Source organism: Canis aureus, chromosome 37 (assembly GCF_053574225.1).
Source record: "Canis aureus isolate CA01 chromosome 37, VMU_Caureus_v.1.0, whole genome shotgun sequence".
NCBI lineage: Eukaryota > Metazoa > Chordata > Mammalia > Carnivora > Canidae > Canis > Canis aureus.
Window position 1 is genome coordinate 15985396 of NC_135647.1, and position 19588 is coordinate 16004983.

Below are 19588 nucleotides of genomic sequence, written 5' to 3' on the forward strand. Positions count from 1 at the left end.
TTCATACATGCAGGCTTTATTGGAGCCTTTATAATTATCACATGAGTATTTCTCCTCTGCTAAAGCTAGTAGTTTTGTGAATGTGCTGGAAAAACTAGAATATTTGTAGATCAAGTGAAATAATAACTATTTCAAAATACAACACCATTTTCATCTGAGCTATTTTCATCACAAATTAAATTCTCCCCCAAAGAGATAAACAAATAGCATGTATACAGATGTTCAGATTTTCCCCCCCATATAACTTGAGAACCGTTCTCAAAATCAATTTTACTTAAAAAAAATTTTTTTTAAAGCAATACTCTAAGTTGGTAAATATCCTTAACCTCCTATTTTCTGGCTATACTTTGATACAGAAGGTTAACTTTGGGAACAAATGGACAATAACACAACTGCAAACTACCAGCCTATTCCATTCTATTCCGACGCAGCAGTTCTCAGGGATCCCATTTGGAGTGAAGCAAAATCAAGAAGCCAGAGCACTAAAGCACCACTGTGTGGTCCAAGCCAGATTTATCATCTCCAGGTGGCTCAGACTGGTGGAAAGAAAGAAAAAAGAAAGAGAACAGTAGTTAGCTCAGCCTGAAATGCCCGCCTCTTTGTCCCTCAGAGAGCCAACATGAACATCACCAATCAGCTACATCACTAACTCAGACATTCAGTGCAGTTGCATCTTCTGTGGCCAGTGGTAGCTAGTCAGTACCCCAGGTAAAAAGCTGGCCAGAGTCAAAATCACCCTCAAAAATGGCTTAGCCGGGGCTCCTGGGTGGCTGAGTTGGTTAAGCAGCCTGATTTTGATTGGCTCAAAATTTTTTGATTTTGGCTCAGGTCATGATCTCAGGGTTCTAAGATCAAGCCCTGCATGGGGCTCCACAGCCAGCAGGGAGTCTGCTTCGGGATTCTCTCTCCCTTGGCCTCTCCCTCTACTCTCTCTCTCTCTTTCTCAAATAAATAAACAAACCTTTTTTTTAAAAAAAGGCTTAAACATGTGCTGCTTTGAAGCTGTTTCTATCTCTTTATAGTTGAACACCGCAGGTTATTTTTCCCTCTAGTGTTGGAGGAAAGACAGGTACTTCTTGGATGGAGCCCAAGGCAGTGGCTGGGCTGGCTGTCGGGGTCATGCTGTATGAAAAATGCACGTTGTTAATAACCAGACTGGGTCGAACCCAGTTCACTCTTCATGAAACAAGAGGTAGATAAGAGCTGCCGCCCAGGAAGGAAGAGATTTTCCCATCCTGATGCAAACACCAAGGTGCATGCTCATGGCCAAGAATGGCCAACAGAATGACCCCTGTGATTTAAGTTATTTCTCTTTTTCTCTCTGTTCAGCACATGTAATTTGATTCAGGCTTGACAGACATTACTAGATACTTCCTCCACATCTGTCCTCCCTTTCCTATGTACGGAATCCACTATTTGAGAAACAGTAAGAGTTCAATTCTCCCTATATTCCCTTTCCACTGTGGAGGGCCAAGTGACCTAGGTCAGGTCAGTAAGATGGAGACCAATGTCTGTTGGTTTGCATTTCCATGAAAACTGTTTTCTTAGCTTGGATAAAAGGAAGGTGAAGGTAGATTCTGCTGGCACACATCTTTTACCTTTCATTCAATTCCCCCCCCTTCCTGCCCGGAGTCTAGAAGAGATTCCTAGAAGCAGAGCAGACAATCACTCTAAAGCCCAAAGCCTGGGACGCCTGGGTGGCTCAGTGCTTGAGCATCTTGCCTTCAGCTCAGGGCGTGATCCCAGGGTCTTGGGATCGAGTTCTGCATCAGGCTCCCTGCATGGAGCCTGCTTCTCCTCCCTCTGCCTATGTCTCTGTCTCTCTCTCTCTATGTCTTTCATGAATTAATGAATAAAATCTATAGAAGGAAAAAATAAAGCCTAAAGCCATATGAAGGATGGCTGAGCAGGAAGCTAAAAGAACCTGGTCTCTGATGGCTACTTAATGCTATTGCATCACCAGCTCTGGATAACCTCTTTCCCTCTGGGCTGCTGCTTACCGGGGAAAAATAAAATCCCTACTTGGTTTAGCTGCTGGAGCCTGATTCCGCTTACATGTGACCAGTTGTAACATGTACGTTTAATTCACATTTGATCCAATTCTCTGTTAGGGCTGGGAATTAGGCTAATATTCTTAACTCAGATTAGTCTTTTCTCTATATCCTCTTTTAGGGCTATTTTGATTTGAAGATTTGCTATTTTTGTTTTCCCAAAAGAAAACAGTGATTTTTCCCTGGGGTGTCTGGGTGGCTCAGTCAGTCAAGCATCTGCCTTCAGCTCAGGTCATGATCTGGGGGTCCTGGAATGGAGCCCCAAGTCAGGCTTCCTGTTCAGTGGGGAGTCTGCTTCTCCCTCTCCTTCTTCTCCTCCCCTCTGCTCATGCTCTCTCTTTCTCTCAAATAAATAAAATCTTTTTTTAAAAAAAGAAAATAATTTTTTCCTGATAAAGTAATTCAAGGTATATGTAAAAGGATATTCACGACAGAGTTATTTGCCATAGTAATTTAAAATAACCTGGATGTGCATCAATGGGGAATCAAATGTATAAGTTATAGCATGTCCATAAACTACAATATTTTACAATTAATTAAAAAAAGTAGACTCATATTACTGACTTGGAAAGGAATCCTACTTTTGCTCAGAGAACAAAAATATGCCTAATATTTAGTATAGCTTTGTGTTACTTAAAAATACACATATGTATCCTTATATGGACATTTATACATTTATAGGATATTGTCCGTATCCTTATATGAACATATATATATTTATATATTATATGTTTATATGTCCATATATTTATATATATGGACAAAGTGTCTGTCAATGCTTAAATGCTGTCAAACTGTAAAGAGGTAGTTACCTCAGGGTCATAGATAAGGAGGGTTAGGGAAAGGAAAAAATAATTATTTATAAATGTTATGCTGTTTAAATTCATTCCACAAAAGTGATTCATATCTTGGACTAAATTCTAAAAATACAGAAGTAGCCTAGGGTAAGATGATTCACCCAAAATGTTACCACACAGAAATAACCACAGTTGACATTTGGGTGATATCTTTTAGACTCTAGACCTCTCACCGTGTATACATGCATATAGATACACACACAAACTCTCCCTTAAGTTACTTTAACACATTGGAACAGCCCGAGAACTTTCTCCTGACACTCTTCTCTATACTCACTCCCTAAGTCAACTCCACTGGTCTCATGTTGCCCTCTGCTATGAGTCTTAGTCTCAACTATCCACTCATTTGCCAACTCCATTCAGATGCTGAAATCACAAATATATGTTCCAAGTTAAGCTTTTAATATTTATCCACAACCTCCTCATCACCCTATCAGCTAAACCAGGCCTTTCATAGTCTCCACGATCTCATTCAGTGACACCAATGTCCATCAGGGTTGCTCAAACCCCAACCCTGGAAGTTTGTCCTACACCCCTCCCGACTCATCGGAAACCCTTCCAGCTCACTTTCTGTTGCTCATGTCACCTGATCTCCCACCTCAACACATATGCAGAGGGCCTTAAAAGTAGTCCTTTACTGGGGCTCCTGGGTGGCTCAGTGGTGGAGCATCTGCCTCTGGCTCAGGTCATGATCCCGGGGCCCTGGGATTGAGTCCTGCATCAGGATCCCTGCAGGGAGCCTGCTTCTCTGTCTCACATGAATAAATAAATAAACACATTTTTAAATAGCATTCCTTTACTATTACACCTTTCACTGCCACTAGAATAAAGTCTTTCTACAGCCCATAAGGTGACTACCATCCCCACACACAGCACACCCCACAGTCTCCTCTCATACTACTCTGCCCTCACTCCTGTTGCTTGGCCCTCACTGAATTCCTAGAACCTATCAAGCTGCTTCTGGCCTCAGACATTGGTCTTGGTCATTCCCTCTGAAATGCCCTTCCTCAGTCTCCCCATTGCTGGCTCCACCCACCCTTTGAGTTTTAGCTCATATGTCACTTCCTTAGAGAGGCTTGGCTTGATTCTCTTTCTACGCCATCAGTCTCTGTCATCACACTTCTTTCCTTCTGACCACTTACCACTGTCATGAATTCTTACCTATTTACTCTTCACTGTCTGTCCATCCTACTAAAGCGCACCCTCTATGCAGCCAAGGACCTCTTGGGTACCATACCAGCCCCAGCATCAGAGACAGTACCTGGCATCTAATAGACTCAGCAGTTTCTTAAGTGAATGACCATATACATCCTCATTAGCATTTAAAACAAATGGAATCATGTGGTCTACAATGCTTTGCAACAAGCTTTTACTTTTCATTCACTGTTAAATGTCTTCCCAAGTCAATTAATCTAATCCAACTATTCTTTTTTGTAATGGCCATGTGGCATATCATGTAAATCTATCAATCTCTTTAACCAAGCTCCACCTGGGCATTCAGGCAATTTACAACATCTCCTTATTAGAACTGCTTGTGATACACACCACTGTACATATCCTTGCACAGTCCAATCGAATCCTAAAGATAATTTCCTGGAAGTGGAATTGCTGCGTCAAAAATCACAAAGCACAACTTTGGACACTGGAATTTAAGAAAAAAGTCACCCACTTCAGTTATTCTCAAATAAAATGAAACAAAACCCATGTTTTTAAAATAACACTATAGCTTAAGATACATGGAATGTTATTCTTATGAAAATATAGTTGGACACGGTCTACTTAGGGAACCTACCTTAGACCTCTAAGTCGAAGAGACTTTCAAGTTGAGAGCTGTATAAAAAGCCCCATTATTAAATACTGGGGAAATGAACAATACAATGTTCAGTGAACCCAACTGAGCAAGAAGGTTGTTGTCTGTAAAGTGACCGGATCCAAGAACAGAATAGTTGGTGGTTGTTCAACACATTCCATGTTTATTTACTCTGTAGGGCTCACAGCACAGGCAGAAAGCTTGTAGAGCGATAGCCCCAAGAGCTGCTGGACCATCTGGGGAAACATTAGGGCTCACGGCAATAATTCTACCAACTCCTTCCTTTAAAAATCTCTCTGAATCAATCCCATCCTGTCTCAAATCCCTCTCTGCCTTCGCAGCTGCTAAAAGGCAGCCCTTATCAGCCACATTCTCATCCAGTGATGCCTATAGCTCTCCTCTGCTCTGGTCTGCTCCCCAACGTCCTCTGCCTCTTCTTGAAAGAAAATGTCTCCCTGTCTACTTTTCACTAAAATGCAGCAGACTTCTTAGGGTACCACATTCCCCAATTTGCTCTGTCAATTAAAAAGTTTTTGTGGGTTTTTTTTCTCTGTTGTCCTATTACTTCCTGGCCAGGTGGAGAGTTGGGTATTCTCCTTCTCTAAACTACCAAACATAGGGATTACTCTCTCTCCTCTAGACACCTCTCTGCTGATGTTTATGCCAACCACCTAACTTATCATCCATCATCCTGGCCCCTCTGTTCACCTGGCCCTGGTTCCCATCAGCCTTAGTAGTAACTGAAACTCCGTCATGAGGGACCCATCTGCATGCTTTGGCTTCTCAGTTTTTTCATCTCCTCATCTCCTCACCTCCTCTAGCATTTTCTTCAGTTTCACCACAGCTAGGCACTCTCAGATTTTTGGCATCACTTCCCACCTCTGAAATCTTGATTCTCAACATCCCATTTTCTGACCACACTTTTTGGGCCTTTCCAAGTCACCTGCTCTCCTTCCCTCACTGTCCTAACTTTTGATTCCACTGAAACTGTCAATCCATTGACACCATTTATGGATGGAATGTCTGTGCCCCATTCAGTTGCTACAATTCCCCCTGCACCCAAGTGATGTAGAAAGTAGGGTCTCAGGTAGTCAGGATGACATGAGGTCATGAGATGAAGCCCTCACAAGTGGGATTAGTGCTCTAAGAAGAGTCAGGAGAGAGCTTGCTTTCTCTGCTCTCCACCCTGTGAGAGCTGACATCTTTATGTTACCGGAGTCTCCCCATCGATTGGTCCTGAAATTAGTAATGCATTTAGAGTTTCTCTATTGAGCATAGTAGTGGCTTTTGGACTGAGATTTTTCATACTACAGAATATCTAGTTATGACTTTTTAAAAATTTTATTTGAGAAAAGGCAAGAGAGAGGCAAGGCAGATGGAAAGGGAGAGGCAGGCTCCCCACTGAGCAGGGAGCCGGATGCAGGGCTTGATCCCAGAACCCTGGGATCATGACCTGAGCCGAAGGCAGATGCTTAACCAACTGAGCCACCCAGAGGCCCCTAGTTATGACTATTTGTGTGGGTTTATACAAATTTAAACACAGATGTAGCAATTTCTCAATGCCTTTTGAAATCTATGGGGAGAATCATAGTGATTTTTCTCCCTAGATTGATTAGTAGTTGGTGTTATTAGCGGATTTCCTAATATCAAACCATTTTTGTGTTACTGGAATAAATCTCCCTTGATCATGACATATTATTCCTTTAATAAGCTGTGAAATGATGTTTGCCAAAATTTTTACTTTGAATTTTGGCTTTTGAGTGAGATTGCTCTATTGTTCTTTGTGTAATTTTCATTTGATTTTGGCATTGTAATGCAAGATGCATAAAAAGAATTGGGGAATTTTCATTCATCCATGCATTAGAATAATACTAAAGTTACCCTTTAGTCCCATTTAGTCAATAGCACTGAAGTTATCCTTTGCTAAGGGACCAGTAGAATTCCTCTGTGACACAATCTGAACATACACATCTGCATGGTAGTTCATCAACTCTGTCTACTTCTATGAATATCTCCCGTCTATGCAGGAGTCCATTTTATTCAGTTATATTTTCCTGGAAAATTGTTCATTATTCCAAGTTTTCATCAAACCTTGGACATGGACATGCATGGACATTGGAAAGTTAACAGGTTAACAAACTAACTTAGTTCCTTCCTGCTTCACCCACATACTCCTCCTACCCCAGGTCTTCCCCTTGTCTTCCTAACCGACAGCACTATCCATCCAACTGCTAGAAGACAGAAACCCAGGAGTCATCCTTACTTCTCCTTCTTTCACCCATCATGTCCAACTGCCAGTGATTAATTCTGGCCCCCAAATGTACCTGAAGTCTCCCCATTTCTCACCATCTCCCAAGTCCATCATCCAGTTCAGCTCCCCTCTTCTGCTTCTCACTTTTCCAGTTAACTTTCAACATGGCAGCTAGGATGATTTTCTTAAAATATGAATCAGATTACATTACTCTCACTCCCAATGCCTTTGCTCAGAACCACCCCAATTTTCCTTCACCTACAGTATCAAATTCAAACTCCTCAACACTGAGAGTCTGTCATGGTCCCAGCTTCATTTCAAGTAACTGTCCCTTCGGACACCACTCTGAGCCAAGAACTTTCAGTTTTTCAAACATGTCATGTCCTCCCCTCCCCAATCCTGTTGCTTTAAACTGCTCCCAAGTCTGGTTCCTTCCTTTTTTTTTTTAAATTTTATTTATTCATGAGAGATAGAGAGGGAGAGAGAGAGAGGCAGAGACACAGGCAGAGGGAGAAGCAGGCTCCATGCAGAGAGCCTGATGTGGGACTCGATCCTGGGTCTCTAGGATCACACCTTAGGCTGAAGGCAGCGCTAGACTGCTGAGCCACCAGGGCTGCCCTCTGGTTCCTTCCTATGCTTGACACCCCATCTTCAATGTCGCTCCCTCAGAGACACCTTTGGTGGCCATCCTATCTGAAACCGACTCCACACCATTGCTCTCTGCCAAAGCACCTTGCCAGTATCCCTCAAAGCACTTAGGAAACTTGTGATTATTTTATTTCTTCACTTGTCTTTTTCTATCTTCCTTCAAGGAGTTTATTTTTATGATGGAGGCAAGAACAGGTCTGGGTGTTAACCATTGTATCTTCACATTTAGTGTGATGCCTATTACAGAGCAAACACTCAATCATAAATATTTACTTAATGAAAGACCAGATCCAAAAGGATAATTTCTAGGATGGGAGATATTGTGAAAGGGGAGAGAGCATTGTGGAACATGGACAAAGTGTTAGGGTATCCTTTAGGGCTTACTTCCCTCACTCCAATTCCATCAAAGCAAACCTTTATACCTACCCCATGAATGCAGTAGTGACACGGGGCTTTGGCTTTCCTCATGAAGGCTGATCTGGATTAAGCCTGGAAGAAATTAGTCTATCTCATTACATTTACATTAGAGGATTTAAAAATAAGAATACACATTTATGTACCTATGTCCATACATGAATTATTTCATAGATCATTGCATTACTTGGATGTTACCTGAAGAGGATCAATGGCCAATGCAGAATATCAGCCTAAGCTATTAATATTTTTACTTGATTCTATTTTATGCATTGTATCTGTCAAAGCTACTAGCCTACAATATAGGCAGAGATATTTCATGACAACCATTCAAAGTAACGAATCCCTTCCTAATATCCTGGTTGGTTAGACAGATAGATGAGAGAGATAAATAGATAAATTTAAATAAAATAAAAAAATATATTGAATTCCTATGTTCTTGCAGCCCTGTGCTAGGGGCTAATCTCGTGTGAGGAATGTCCTTTGCATTTTCCTAGCAAAATACATAAAACCACCACATTTGCACCATGATATGCAAACATGCCAAAAGGACAGACACTGAGTACCAACCAGATCCAGATACTGGATCTCAGTCAAGCTCGTTAACCTAAGTCTCAGATACTTGCAGCCTGGTGCCCAGTTAGCACCCAGCATGAGCTACAAGCATCATCACCATCATCTCTCTACTGCAAGCTGCAGGGTGGTTTCTTTAGGTGTCTGGAAGAAAAGAGAGCAAAGGCAAAACCCAGGGAGATACATATTTTGGAGGAATTTTTGTTCTTTAAGGTATTCTAAATTCACACAAGGGGCCTGTTATTAGGAGATGAAAGCAAATAGTAATTAACATCCTACAGTGTAATGTGTATGACCTGAAGAGACAGTTATCTAAAATCTGGGGTTTAGTCAAAATAATTCCCCAGGTTTCAGAAGACGAAGGGGTATAAACTTCCCTAATTTTTAATATAGCATTGCTTTATATCAGCAGTTCGCAGAGTGTGAACGTTTGGGACCCTTAAGGGACTGCTTTTCTTGGAGGTCTCTAAGCTTCCAAAGGTTCCGTGAGTCCAAAACTATTTTCGTAATAATGGCAAATAATGCTAAGATCTCGTTTGCTTTTTTTTCATTCTTACTCTCACAAATACACAGTGGAGTTTTCCATTACATGATGTGTGATATCACAGCAGATTGAATTCAGAAGCAAATATGACAAAGAAGCTACCTCCTGTGAAGTCTGGCATTAAAGAGATTTGCAAAAATAAAACAATGCGGGCAGCCCTGGTGGCTCAGTGGTTTAGCACCACCTTTGGCCTGGGGTGTGATCCTGGAGACCTGGGATCGAGTCCCGCATCGGGCTCCCTGCATGGAGCCTGCTTCTCCCTCTCCCTATGTCTCTGCCCTCTCTCTGTCTCTCATGAATAAATAAATAAAATCTTTTTTAAAAATAAAAATAAAACAATAAAACAATGCTACTCTACCCACATGTTTGTTTTGCAGAGTCTGGTTATTTTCATAAAAATCTGTTACTGACATCAATATGTAAAGGTTTGTTTTGGTTATTTTTTTAATTAGTCGTTCTATTTTTTATAAACCAGTCTTTTGAATATGTTCAGCCATGAGTGCAAAGGATTCATTCATCTGAATTGTGACCCACATATATATGGTGACAGGCTTTTTAAGAGAGGGAATCCAGGACAAACCTATAATAATATATATATAGTGATCGCACCAGTTTGCATTCCCACCAACAGTGCATGAGGGTTCTGTTTTTTCCACTTCTCCAACACCTGTTATTTGTTTCTTTGTGATACTATCCATTTTGACAAGTATAAGGTATTTGGATTTAGAATTGCATTTCTCTAGTAGTTAATGATGTTGAGCATCTTTTCATGTATTTGTTAGCCCTCTGCATGTTTTCTTTGGAAAAATGTCTATTCAGGTCCTCTGCCTATATTTTAATTGGAGCATTTGTTTTTTTGTTTTGTTTTTTGGTGTGGAGTTGTAGAAATTTTTCATATATTTTGGATATTAGCCCCTTATCAGATGTCATTTGCAAGTATCTTCTCCCATTCAGTAGGTTGCCTTACATTATGTTGATGGTTTCTTTTGCCATACAAAACCTTTTTATTTTGGTGCAGTCCCATTTTTTGTTTTTGTTTCCTTTGCCTGAGGAACAGGGTCATGTCTAAGAGATTACTGCCTAGGTGTTCTTTCAAGAGTTTTATGGTTTCAGGTCTCACATTTACTTAGGTCTTTAATACATTTTCAGTTTATTTGTGTGTATGGTGTAAGAATGTGGTCCAGTTTTTTCAGCACCATTTATTGAAGAGATAGTCATTTCCTTATTGTATATTCTTTCCTTCTTTCTCATACAAAATAATTGACCAAGCATGGATTTCGGGCTCTCTATTCTGCTCCATTGAGCTATATGTCTAATTTTGTGCCAGTACCATACTATTTAGAATACAATAGCTTTGTAGTATGGTTTGAAACCAGGATTGTGATACCTCCATCTTTGCTCTTCTTTTTCAAGGCTGCTTTCCCTATTCAGGGTCTTTGTGTTTCCATATAAATTTTAGGATTATTTGTTCTATGCCTGTGAAAAATGTTGTTGGTATTCTGATAAGGATTCTATTGAATCTGTAAGTTGTTTTGGGTAGTATGTACATTTTAACAATGCTAATTCTTCCAATCCATCCAATCCACATTTTAACAAAGCTAATTTTTCCAATCCATGAGCATGTATATTTTTCCATTTGTTTTTGTCATCCATTTTTCTCAAAAATGTTCTATAGTTTTCAGAGGACAGGTCTTTCACTTCCTTGATTAAGTTTATTCCTAGGCATTTTATTCTTTGTGATGTAATCATAAATGAGATTGTTTTCTTAATTTCTCTTTCTGCTATTCCATTATTGGTATATATAAATGTAAAAGACTTATGGATATCAATTTTATATTCTGCAACTTTACTGAATTCATAAATAGGTTCTAATAGTTTTTTGGTGGAATCTTTAGGATTTTCTGGATATAGTATCATGTCATCCGCAAATAGTGACAAGTCTACTTTTTCCTCACCAATTTGGGTACTTTTTACTTCTTTTTCTTCTGATCACTGGGTAAGACTCTCATTACTATGTTGAATAAAAGTAGTGAGTGTGGACATCCTTGTCTTGTTCCCGATCTTAGAGAAAACATTTTCAGTTTTTTTATCATTATGATATTAGCTATGGGTTTGTCAAATATGGCCCTTATTATGTTAAGGCATGTTGCCTCTAAATCCACTTGAGAGTTTTTTTTAAAATCAGTAATGGAGTTAAATTTTGTCAAATGGTTTTTCTGCATCTACTAAGATGATCATATGATTTTTATCCTTCAGTTTATAAATGTAGTATATCTGTTTATCAATTTGTGCATATGGAACCATCCTTGAATTCCTAGAATAAATCCCACTTGATCTTGGTGAATAATCTTTTTAATATACTGTTGAATGCAGTTTACTAATATTTTTCAGGATTTTTGCATCTATATCCATCAGGAATAACAGCCTATGATTCTCTTTTTTTTTTTCTTTTTGCCTTATTTTGCTTAGCAGTATACTCTCTAGATCTATCCACATTGTTGTAAATGGCAAGATTTCATTGTTTGTTATGGTTGAATAATCCACTGTACACATATACATCTTCTTTATTGATGAACACTTAGGTTGCTTTCATAAAGTAGTTATTGTAAATAATGTGGCAATAAACATTGGGGTGCATGTATTCCTTTGAATCAGTGTTTTTGTATTCTTTGGGTGAATTTCCAGTAATGCAATTAGTATTCTATTTGCAATTAGTTATATGCAATTAGTTTATTTGCAATTAGTTAGTAGTTCTATTTTTAAGTTTTTGAGGAACCTCCATATTGTCTTCTATGTTGGCTACATTAGTTTGTATTCCCACCAAAGATGCAAGAGGGTTACTATTTTTCCACATCCTCACCAATATTTGTTGCTTCTTGTGGTTTTGATTTCAGTCATTCTGACAGGTATGAGGTGGTATCTCCTTGTAGTTTTGATTTGCATTTCCCTAAAGATAAGTGATGGTGGGCATCTTTTCATGTATCCATTGGCCATCTGTATGTCATCTTTGGAAGAATGTCTGTTCATGAGCTTCTGCTCACTTTAACTAGATTATTTGTTTTGGGTGTTGGGTTATAGAAGTTCTTTAGATATTTTGGACACTAACCCTTTATCACATAGGTTATTTGCAAATATCTTCTGTCATTCAGTAGGTTGTCTTTTAGTTTTGTTGGTTGTTTCCTTCACTGTGCAGAAATTTTTTACCTTGATGAAGTCCAATAGTTTATTTTTGCTTTTTTATTTTGTTTTCCTTGTTTAAGGAGATGTATCTAGAAAGATGTTATGCCTAGTATCAGAGAAATTACTGCCTGTGCTCTTTTTCTCGGATTTTTATGGTTTCAGGTCTTACGTTTAGGTACTTAATCCATTTTCAATTTATTTTTGTGTATAGTGTAAGAAAGTGGTCCAGGTTCATTATTTTGCATGTAACTGTCCAGTTTTCCCAATACCATTTGTTGAAGACACTGTCTTTTTCCCCTGCATATTCCTGGTTCCTTTGTCAAGGTTAATTGACCATATAATTGTGCATTAATCTGATTCTAAAACCAGATAAGGACACACACAAAAAAGAGAACTACAGGCCAAACTGTCTGATGAATGTAGATGCAAGAAATCCTCAACAAAATATTAGCAATATTTGTAAGTATTGCTGTAATCCAGCATAGAAAATGCACTCGTCCTGATCAAGTGAGATTTATTCCTAGGATGCAATGGTGGTTCAATATTTGCAAGTCAACGTGATACATCACCATCAATAAGAGAAAGGATAAAAACCATATGCTCATTTCAGTAGATGCAAAAAAAAAATGATCTGAGTAAGTACAACATCCATTCATGATAAAAACAAGGGTTTAGGGATCCCTGGGTGGCGCAGCGGTTTGGCGCCTGCCTTTGGCCCAGGGCGTGATCCTGGAGACCCGGGATTGAATCCCACATCGGGCTCCCGGTGCATGGAGCCTGCTTCTCCCTCAGCCTATGTCTCTGCCTCTCTCTCTCTCTCTGTGACTATCATAAATAAATAAAAAAAAAAACAAGGGTTTAGAGGGAGCATTCCTTAATATAATAATGGACTTCTATGAAAAACTCACAGCTAACATCATACTCAATGGGGAAAAACTGAAAGTTTTTCTCCCTAAGATCAGGAGTAAGACAAAGATGTTCACTCTCACCACTGTTATTTAACATAATACTTGAAGTCCTAGACACAGCAATCAGGCAAGAGAAAAGAATAAAAGACATCCAAATTGGTAAGGAAGAAGTGAAACTTCTACTATTTACAGATAATATGATACTATATGTAGAAAATCCTAAAGACTCCATCGAAAAAACTAGTAGAACTGATAGGTGAATTCAGTAAAGTTGTAGGATACAAAATTAATGTACAGAAATCGGTTGCATTTCTATACACTAATAATGAAGCAGCAGAAAGAGAAATTAAGAAAACAATCCTGTTTACGGTTGCACCCAAAATAATAAAATACCTACAAATAAACTTAACCAAAAAGGTGAAACATCTGTACTCTGAAAACCATAAAACATTGATGAAAGAAAGAAATTGAAGATACAAAGAAATAGACATTCTATGTTCATGGGTTGGGAGAACAAATATTGTTAAAAGTTCTATATTACCCAAAGCAATTTACAGATTTAATACAATTCCTATCAAGATACCAACCAATTTATGCATTTTTTTACAGAACTAGAACACTAAAATTTGTATGAAAATGCAAAAGACCCCAGATAGCCTAAGCAATCTTGAAAAATAAAAATAAAACTGGAGGTATCACAATTCTAGACTTCAAATTATATTACAAAGCTGTAGTAATCAAAATAGTATGGGTTTTTAAATTACCAATTCAAAAAAAAAACAAAAAATAATAAAAAATAATAAAAAAAAAAAAAAATAAATTACCAATTCAAGTTTGTTACTATGATTCAATTTCATTACTAGTAATTGGTCTGTTTATATTTCTATTTTTTTCTGATTCACTCTTGGAAGATTTTAATTTTCTAGGAATTCATTTATTTCTTCCAGATTGTCCAATTTGTTGGCATACTTCTGTTATTTTTTTAAAAAAATATTTTGTTTATTTATTCATAAGAGACACAGAGAAATGGAAACATAGGTAGAGGGAGAGAGGCAGGCTCCCCGTGGGGATTCCCGATGTGGGACTCGATCCCAAGACCCCAGGATCATGACCTGAACAAAAGGCAGATCCCACTGAGCCACTCAGGTGCCCCGGTTATTTTTAAATAAATACATATTTTAAATCTCAGTCTCAATTTTTAATATGGAAAATATTCATAGATATAACCCATGAAACAAAAGCTCTTTGGGGGAATCTGAATAAATTTTCAAAGTGTTAAGAGGTCCTCATTCCAAGAAGTTTGAGAACCTTTCACAACCAACCGGAAGCATTCAGTGAAGAGGTTATACAAGGATATCTCCTTTAATCGTGTGTTGAGTTTTGAAAATCTATTTACATACTCTCATTGTTATTAATTGTGTTAACTGGCGTAACAGAAGAATGGATAATTCAAATTTTAAACTTTCTGTGGTGTGATCAGAATAATAGCCTTTCTAAAACTTTGATTTAGATTTCTGTGACAGAAGCAGATTCTGAACTGGTAGATAAAGCTCTAGGCAATTACAGATTTCTATAAGGATTATTTTTTTATTATTCAAGCAGAAACAAAAACCCTAGAATTTCTCGAATGGCAGAAGCAGAGGAGTGGAGGACTCTACTTTCCCATTTCTCTATTCCCTACACTTCAGAGAATCACAGTACTCCACACCCATAGAAACAACAGCCTCAGAATGTTCGCTGAGTAATCACACTGAAAAGAATGTGCAGCAAAATAAACCCATTGTTTAATACACACACATAAATATATATACTTTAAATTTTAATATACATATATATTCTACAAGACAATTCAATATGTTTTTCTCAGAATATATTCATTTTAATTTTTTGAGATATTGCTTAAAAAAACATTTTAGATCAAAATCACTGATATTTGTATGATCTTGTTAAATGCTTTGCAAAATTTACACTTCTAAATTGATCCCTAAGCCACGCTCTTTGCTCAGGGAGTGCCACAAAAGTAATTGGTTTGAAGAGATGCAGCTTCATAGCTACCTACATGCCGTCTTATCAACATCAACCACCTGTACTATATATAGCTAAAGCACTACCCTCATTCTTCAACTAAGATACGTCTGGAAAGAATACTTTGGAAAAAATACCTTAGCACTTGCCGATCACAGAATGATTTCAAATCATCAGACTGTTTCCCCCAAAATTCCTAAAATTGAACAAAAGTTTTTGTTATTTTACTCTGGAACAGATCCTCTTCAGTCACAGAGGATTTTTTTTTTTTTTTAAGTGTGGAGGATACTTACCAGAACATCCTCCTCAAGGTGTTTCAGAGCCTGAATATCCTTCTCAAGATTGCTCAACTCTTGAAGAATAAAATTGTGAAACTTCTCTAGTTTATTCAGTCTGATAAATGTAAAAAGCAACAGATTTCATTGGGACTGCTTGACTACAACAAAAGACAATCCTCTTATTACAAGAATACTTCTTATTTTGCTCTAGATGCTTGTTTTTTACATCTAAATTCAAGTTAGTTAGCATATAATGTATTATTAGTTTCAGGGGTAGAATTCAGGGATTCATCAGTCACATAGAACACCCAGTGCTCATCGCATCACATGCCTCCTTATTACCCATCACCTACTTACACCATTTGCCCGCCCCCACCCCTCCAGCAACCCTCAGTTTGTTTCCTAGAGTTAAGAGTTTCTTATGGTTTTCCTCCTTCTCCGTTTTTATATTATTTTTCCTTCCCTTCCCCTATGTTCATCTGTTTTTTTCTTAAATTCCACATATGAGTGAAATCCTATGAAATGCACATATGACTGACTTATTTCACTTAGCATGATACCCTCTAGTTCCATCCATGTCATTGCAAATGGCAAGATTTCATTCCTTTCGATGGCTGAGTAATATTCCAGTGTGTGTGTGTGTGTGTGTGTGTGTGTGTGTGTGTGTGTGTGTATCACATCTTTATCCATTCATCAGTCGATGGGCATCTGGGCTCTTTCCATAGTTTGGCTAAGGTGGACATTGCTGCTATAAACACTGGGGTGCAGGTGCCCCTTCAAGTCACTATTTTTCTATCCTTTGGATAAATACCTAGTAGTGCAATTGCTGGGTGTTAGTGTAGCTCTATTTTCAACTTTTTAAAAAAGATTTTATTTATTTCTTTATTCATGAGAGACACACAGAGAGAGGTAGAGACATAGGCAGAGGAGCAGGCTCCCTGCAGGGATCCTAATGCAGGACTTGATCTCAGGACCCCAGGATCACAACCTGAGCCAAAGGCAGACATTCAACCACTGAGCCACCCAGGCGCCCCTATTTTTCAGGAACCTCCATCCTGTTTTCCAGAGTGGCTGCACCAGCTTGCATTCCACCAACAGTGTAAGCAGGTTCCCCTTCGTTTGCATCCTCACCAACTTTTAAGAACACATACCTCTTCTTCCCTCCCCTCTCTGGGGGTGACCATCCTCACCCCCAGAAACTATGCAAACTTTCTGATTTAGCCTTTCAACAGAAGTCTGGATGGAGCTGGTGTTTCAGAATCATCCTTAGAACAAAGGAGGGGTGACTCCAGGGAAAAAGACACAGAGGCCAGAGCTGGCCTCGAAGCCACTATACCACCAACCATGGCTCCCCATCACTTCCTACCTTCCACTTGCTCCCTTTTCTATTGCCTTATGCTGGTCCTGAAAGCTGAAATTGGCTAATAAACTCGGTCCTCCTCTACCTATTAGTTCTGAGATTTCCAACATTTGCTATTCTGCATTTACCACATGAACGGCTTATTTGCTTGCTTATTGTCTGTCTTCTGCATTAGGCTGAAAGCTCTATGAGGCAAGAAGCTCCTAAAGCTTGTTGGCACTGCTGTCCTGTACTTAGCACTGGATCTGGCACCTAGTGCTACTCAGTGTGTTTTTGCTGAATGAAACATGGAAAATAAATAACCCCTAAAAGACAATGGAAGTTCCATAAGTCTAAAGCCCTTCATGGGTTTGTTCTGAGAATTAAATGGCATTGCATGTACAAAAGTTTGAAAAAAATCAAATTCTCATTGACATTATATTTTCTGCCCTAAGAAACTTGCTCCCTCAGTTAAGCTAACTAACCCACCATTATTTTCTTCCTGTCCTTCATCTGCAGGCCATTCTCTCCAACAAGGAACAATCTCTACACATACCTTCCCTACACCATTCAAACCTTTGTTTCCAAAATCTTGCTACAGAAGCACTTCCATTGTAATGGTTCTGGATTAACTCTAATCGCCACAGAACCCCATCTCCACTCATCTTTCCTATCCTTTTTAAAAAATTTTTTTAAATTTATTTATGATAGTCACACAGAGAGAGAGAGAGGCAGAGACACAGGCAGAGGGAGAAGCAGGCTCCATGCACCAGGAGCCCGATGTGGGATTCGATCCCGGGTCTCCAGGATCGCGCCCTGGGCCAAAGGCAGGCGCCAAACCACTGCGCCACCCAGGGATCCCAACATCTTTTCTATCCTTCACATCTCTCTGAAATCTTGCACCTCTTTCCCTCTTGCTCCATGGTCATCAGGGTGTTTGTGTACATGCGTTATGTGGGAGTGCCTAGCATTTTTTATTGTAGCAATATCTATATATATAACATCAAATTTCACTTTTAGGCATTTTTAAGGGTACAAGTCAGTAGCATTAAGTACATTCACAATGTTGTACAGCCATCACCACCATTCGTCTCTGGAACTTTTCTATCACCTGAACAAACTCTATACTGATTAAACAATAACTTATTTCCCATGGCCTCAGCCCCTGGTAATCCCTATTCTACTTTCCTTCTCTAGGAATTTGCCTATCCTAAGTACCTCATATACTGAAATCATGCAATTACTTGTCCTTTTGTAACTGGCTTATTTCACTGTGCATAACGTCCTTCCACTGCACATGTATGACACCCAGCATTTTTACACACATATATATGTGCTTACTCTGTTCTCATAACTGGATTGTAAATATTTTTTAAATAGTGTTTTAGGATCATAGCATGGCAGATCCTGAAGAAGCTTGAGGCAGGCCTTACCCCATCATCTTATGAATGAAGAACAAGAAACCTAGACAGGTTAGGTAATGTACCAACCTAACATCTTCTCAAGCTTCAGTTCCTCAATGACCCTAGCACGGTGGTCACGACACAAATGTTTGTGAGCCATCACACTTTTATGAACTTGATTCGAAACCCAACACTTACCTGCATTGATGTATCTGGTTTAAAAGCTGGATTAAGCAATCTGGTGCTTGCTTTGCATTATTTGAATAAAGTGGACTCCCTCTGTACCTAAGCTAAACCATAACAACAATAACAAAATGATCACGTTTGAATTAACCATAACTACAGAAATGGAGTTCAGGCTTTGTGTGAAAAAGATGCTGCCAGTACCTAAAATTCATAGCAAACATGACTGCTAAACAATTGTGATGAGATACCATGCTACACACTTGCTATGTATTACATCAGGTTCAGTACCAATAAAGAACAATAAGCTAAAATAGGAAAACTTATATTCATGCTATCAAAACACATTTTGAATATTTTGAACAAATTTCCATTATAAACTAGCTTACATTGGTATTGCAGAAAATAGGATCAGACTTTGGAGATGTCCTAAATTAGTTAAATGAATATATGTCAGGGTAAGGTTTTTTCCCTGAATGTGCTAATAAATAACTCTTTCATAAAAAATTTATAAAGATTTATAAACAATAGGACATAAAAGGAGGACACTGAAATGCTTCCAAAGTTCATCTTGCAGACAAGATTTTGGGATAGCCTGCATCTGCACTGCTCAAAGATTTGCCACCACTCAGTTGACCGTCCACCCAAAGTCCACCTCCACCTCTGCCCAGGACATCTCTCATCCCCATGATCCCCTCTCCTCCTTGTCTATCATTATGACCAAATCATGGCTTCCTGGTGCTTCCGTGGTCTGAGAGTGACTATCCCTGAAACCAAATCATGAGTCTGATTTCCACAGAGGCCCATCCGGCCCCCCTGTAGCAAACGAACATGGAATAGCTATCTTATAGATGCAAGCCACAGTTCACAAAGGCACTAAAGTCAGTGGCAAACATATCTCCCCCCTCCCAAAGCCTCAGGAGCAACAACAGTACTGATGAATAATATGAACTTGTTACTTTAAGCTCATAACAAGCTAGCTCTTCATTCTTAGTGAACCATTACCTCAGATTTTCTTTTCAGTTCTTGAGTGAAGTTTTCCAGGGCTGTGATAATAGCAGAATCACTCAAGTTCTCTGGCACAACTGCCAGGGATGGAGCAGCAATGCCTTCTGAATAATAAA

The 19588-nt window shown here is 38.9% G+C and overlaps 1 protein-coding gene across 4 annotated transcripts in view; it reads right to left on the reverse strand.

Annotated features, from left to right (window-relative positions):
* The window catches only part of SYCP2L (synaptonemal complex protein 2 like), a 102972-nt gene continuing 83384 nt past the window's right edge, over positions 1–19588 (reverse strand). For 3 of the 4 annotated variants that reach the window (XM_077885767.1, XM_077885768.1, XM_077885769.1), the window contains 6 exons: positions 19470–19576; positions 18480–18571; positions 15555–15654; positions 15399–15457; positions 8044–8106; positions 1–536 (listed from right to left, as the gene is read on the reverse strand). In XM_077885767.1, coding sequence (XP_077741893.1) covers positions 8082–8106; positions 15399–15457; positions 15555–15654; positions 18480–18571; positions 19470–19576 — 383 coding nt within the window. In that variant the 3' untranslated portion in view covers positions 1–536; positions 8044–8081. Of the gene's footprint in view, positions 537–8043; positions 8107–15398; positions 15458–15554; positions 15655–18479; positions 18572–19469; positions 19577–19588 lie in introns of those variants that run through there. The other variant, XR_013373392.1, reaches the window with a different exon arrangement.